This window comes from Lethenteron reissneri, chromosome 69, assembly GCF_015708825.2.
Source record: "Lethenteron reissneri isolate LAM-NWPU_2019-01 chromosome 69, ASM1570882v1, whole genome shotgun sequence".
Classification (NCBI taxonomy): Eukaryota; Metazoa; Chordata; class Hyperoartia; order Petromyzontiformes; family Petromyzontidae; genus Lethenteron; species Lethenteron reissneri.
In genome coordinates, this window is record NC_083847.1 from 4847322 (window position 1) to 4852139 (window position 4818).

Below are 4818 nucleotides of genomic sequence, written 5' to 3' on the forward strand. Positions count from 1 at the left end.
CATAAAGTCAGAAAAAAACAACATATGAATCAAAATTAACATCTATTTATACTAAAGTAATACATAATTACTACAAAAGATTTATAAGTGAGTAGTTTTTCAAGATTTACGATTATACTCTAAATCGCTTTCACGAATCAACTTCCAAATGTAGTCTCCCATCATGTTCTCGTTCTACTGTCCTTGGTAGCGGCGTTCAAAGTCCAGCATATGCTGGTGGAAGCGCTCGGCTTGCTCCTCCGAGTATGCTTCCATGTTCTCCTTGCATTTATCAAGATGAGCATCAAGGATATGGACTTTGAGGGACATCCTACAGCCCAATGTGCCGTAGTTCTTCACCAGAGTCTCAACTAGCGCCACATCGTCTTCGACCTTGTGATTGCCCAGGAAGCCACGAACCACTGTGACAAAGCTGTTCCAAGCCGCTTTCTCCTTACTAGTGAGCTTCTTGGGGAATTCATTGCACTCCAGGATCTTCTTTATCTGTGGTCCGACGAAGACACCGGCTTTGACCTTTGCCTCAGACAGCGTAGGGAAGAAGTCTTGAAGGTACTTGAAGGCTGCCGACTACTTATCTACTGCTCTGACAAATTGTTTCATAAGGCCCAATTTGATGTGCAGTGGTGGCATCTGCAACTTCCGGGGGTACACCAGTGGCTCCCACTTGACGTTGTTCCTCCCCACAGAAAACTCGGTCCGCTGTGGCCAGTCCAGCCTGTGATAGTGCGCCTTGGTGTCCCTGCTGTCCCAAAGGCAAAGATAGCAGGGAAGCTTGGTAAAACCACCTTGGAGACCCATCAGGAATGTCATTTATTACCATTATGGAGTAGCACGGCTTTGAGGCTCCTGGATGAGCTGTCAATGAAGAGGGGCCACTCATTCTGGTTACAGGTGATTACAATTGCCTCGAACAGACTGGTCACATTGTGGCAGAAGCAGAGCCCATCTTGACGGGTGAAGAAGCTGCAAAAAGGTTGGTGACGCTTCCTCTGATCTGCAACTTGCACACTTTCATCCAACAAGTTCCACTGCTTGAGCCTCGACGTCAAAAGCTCGGCATTGGACTTGGTGAGACCAAGATCTCTGATCAAGTCGTTGAGGTCTTTTGGTTGGGGTAGTATGGGTTTCTCTCCTCAGCTCTACCTCTGAAATTGCCATCTGGATCTACAACATCTTCCTCGCTCTCTGACTTGCTGCTCTCTTCTCAAGATGGCTGCTCTCTCTCCGGAGGAGTGGGTATGGGGAGCTCATGGCAGTGTGGCACCGGGACAATGGATGAAGGAAGGTCCGGATACGTGATAGCAGGTGCATTCTTGCCAGTCCGACGTTTGGAAGGGTCCACCATGCAGAAGTAGTAGTTGCTTGAGTGGTCAGTGGGTTCCCGCCAAATTATTGGGATAGCGAACTTCATGGCTCTCTTTTCTCCTCTGTACCATCCTACAAAAATACATTAATTTCACCCATGACTAATGTGTAAGAGATTCTCGGAACATTTTTATTAAATAATATATATTTTTTCAATAACATTGAAAATTGTAAACATTTTTAAATTAAAAACTTTTACAATTTTGAAAATTTTAACAGATTTTATAATATAAAATTCCGAGCAACAATTGTCCATCTTGCCTTCCAACTTTTTTTGTATTGCTCGCAGGTGAAATGAGGTGCACATGGTCTGTCTTGATCCTCAACAGGCATGCCGAAATATGCTTCTACAAAGTACTTTTTCGCTCTTGTCTTGATAAATTGGCCGCAGACATAGCAAAATGCATCTGCCGATGCTTGCAGTCTCTTGATGCTATCTCAGAAAAATGCAGATTTGTATCCATGTAGGCAGCTGGAACTAAACTGAACTGGTGGGCTTAAGGCCCCTGTATTTATACTACTATTTATATTACTGGAAAGTTCTAGAATGTTCTAGAAGTTATTCCAAGTTTACTCAGCACTGAATCTATTTGGAATGTTCTGTAAAATTAGTAAATTTAACAATATCAATGTCCTGGTCACAAAATCAAAGTTTATTTGGAATAATAGCCATTTTATGTACTTTTGATGTAAAAGCAATTAGGAAATAATACTTACTATCCAGGAACAACAAGTGTTACACTGTGTTATCATCGGACTATACATATAAAACTGTCTTAATAATATAATATAATTATGACTGCTCTCTGCTCTATTTTTGTTCCCCACAGGACAGATAAATTGTGCAAAGTAAATAACAGCCGGCGACAAGACCTGAAGAGGAATGTTACACATCGTGTTCAGAAGAATTAATTTGCCCTAAAGACTTCAATAGCAAACATTCAGGCATGCCAGGCTTGCAGCAATAACGACTACATAACAACGATTTAGCCCGTTTCAAGTACTGAGCCCATGATATGCATCTATTGAGATTGTGTTTATAATCGCCCCTTTGTTAACAAAACTGGCAGGCCAATTGCATTGTAAAGACGTTTGGGAAATGTTGTATGCCTTTTAATGCAATCTTATTGACAGCGTTATTTACAGATTGTGGATTTTGGGGTTATTATCTGGCAATGCAACAGCATACTTTCATGAATGAAGTTAAAATAATTGGCGTTTGTTAAGTGAAGCATTTCATCCATAGATCCCAAACAAAACCTGCAGGGTACACGGCCAGAACTAGGTGGGGGATCATAGCGAATTTACCCACTTACTCACTTAACCACTCACCCACTTACCTACTCACTCACCCACCCACTCACCAACCCTATAGACTCACGCACTCGCTCAGAACCAGGGTAAACGGCCAGAAAATAGCGGATGAAGACCAGTTTACAGAGGTGACTTTTAAAGATGGACAAATATATCTAATTATTCTGATTGTCTTATTAGAAAGGGCAAAGCGTTGTTCCAAAGCTGGTGAGCTGCACAGTGGAAAAAGCCCGATCATCCCATTAAATGAGCCTTGACCTTTGAAGAATTAGGTCTCTGTAAGAATTGTTGGCACAACTCTTTTTATAATAGAAACCTGCAGGACAGATGTTATACAGTGGTTATGTAATTCACTTCCACTCCGTATCACATTAAGGATGCATTAAAACCCGATAACATTAATATACCATACATTAAAGGTTGGTTACATTTAAGTGTGTCTGCAAAAGTGCCTAATTCCGAGATTCATGATGCCAATTGCCAACGCGACGGTGAATCACACCGCGACGATCGACAGCAGTACCGTGGTCACCCAAATTTTTTACACTATCTTCCAGATGATCAACCTCTTCATGACGGCCCCTTCTCTGTGTTTATTTCTTTCTATCACCGTTACGATTTTCACCGAAATGAAGCTAAGGGAGAACTCGCGCTACATTCTCTTCGCCAATCTCATTGCGTGCGACACCTTCTTCCTGCTTTCCTCCACCATCATGTCTACTTTAATTTGGCTACAAACAAATTTAAGTTTGACGTCATGCAACGTGCACACTATGATCAGCACAATTCTGAACCAGAGTGGGGTTTTGTGCGTCACACTCATGTCCGTGGAGCGATACGTGGCCATTTGCCACCCCTTCCATCACCCCCGCTGGTTCAGCCACCGCAAAACGCTTCAGTTCTTGGCCGTAATTTGGTCCGTCGCTTCAGTGTTCCCGCTGGCGTGCGGCACTCTGGTCTTCACAAGCGGCGTGACTGTGAACAACACTCGGACTTGTTCTTCATATCTCACCGACAGCCTGATGCCCAACCCCATGGCAATCGCCGTGCTCAGAGAATTCCCAAACGCCGTAATTTTCACAGTCTGCATCATTGCGTTGATCTTCACTTACTTCAATATAATGATGGCCGCTAGAAAGGCGTCCGATGATGCGTCTAAGGCGAAACGAGCCAAGCAAACTGTGATATTACACGGCCTACAGTTGTTTCTGTATCTGTGTTCACTTGGTAACAGATTATTTGAAACCCTTTTCGCTATAATCACAACAGATTATAATGTGGTGATAATTTTAAGGTTATGTAATTTTTTATTTCTTTATTATAGCTCAAGGTTTGTTGTTCCCTTAATTTATGGAATACGTGACAAAAAACTTAGGCAGTGTCTTAGGAAGAAGATCACCTGTCACTACAATAGGGTGACTGCATTTTAAACCATGCAAAAAAATGAACGTAAATCTTACCATTTGTGTAGTTAAATGCTTTTAAAATTGCATTTCGTTCAAATGCCTAAATATTTGTCTTTGTCTTGGGTCTTTCGGTAAAGTCACGTAGATAGGTTCAAAAACTACGACGTTTCGATCACAACACAAGCGGTTGTCTTCAGGAAAATTGAAGACGACCGCTTGTGTTGCGATCAAAACGTCATAGTTTTTTGTTATTTTTTGTTATTTTCTTTGAACCTATCTACGTGATTTGACCGAAAGACCCAAGAATATGAATTCCTGCAGTCACGAAAGCTTTAAGTCAACAATAGGGTGGGTACATTTTAAACTGCATGCAACAAGATGAATGTCAATCTTACCATTCGTGTCTTTGAATGCTTAAACATTTCTATTTAGTTCAAATGTCTTCGTTTAAATGTATGTATGCTGAACTTATTTGACACTGTACATAACCAGCCTCGCTAATCAGAGGTGCGGGGAAGGACAACAAACTAAACACAAACAGCAGTTCTACAGAAATGAGTTTTTAATAAAAAAAAATACGTTTTTAATCCAGAAATTACTTTTAAAATGAGATGTTCTTAGGCTGAACAAATAATTGTGAAATTGCCTTTCCAGGCTTACCTCCCTTTGTGCGGTAGATGCCTTTTGAAAAAAGTGCGTACATACGGGAGACTCGATTATCCGCATGTGGTTC

At 41.6% G+C, this 4818-nt stretch overlaps 1 protein-coding gene across 1 annotated transcript; it reads left to right on the forward strand.

Annotated features, from left to right (window-relative positions):
* Nucleotides 1-3146: 3146 nt before the first annotated feature.
* Nucleotides 3147-4109, forward strand: LOC133360775 (odorant receptor 131-2-like). Its single transcript, XM_061579639.1, has one exon. The coding sequence runs from the start codon at nucleotides 3147-3149 to the stop codon at nucleotides 4107-4109; it is 963 nt and encodes a 320-aa protein (XP_061435623.1).
* The last annotated feature ends 709 nt before the right edge of the window (nucleotides 4110-4818 follow it).

What these genes read in the sequence shown, in the direction of transcription:
- LOC133360775 (XM_061579639.1), top strand. Translation starts at nt 3,147, where the DNA reads ATGATGCCAATTGCCAACGCGACGGTGAATCACACCGCGACGATCGAC.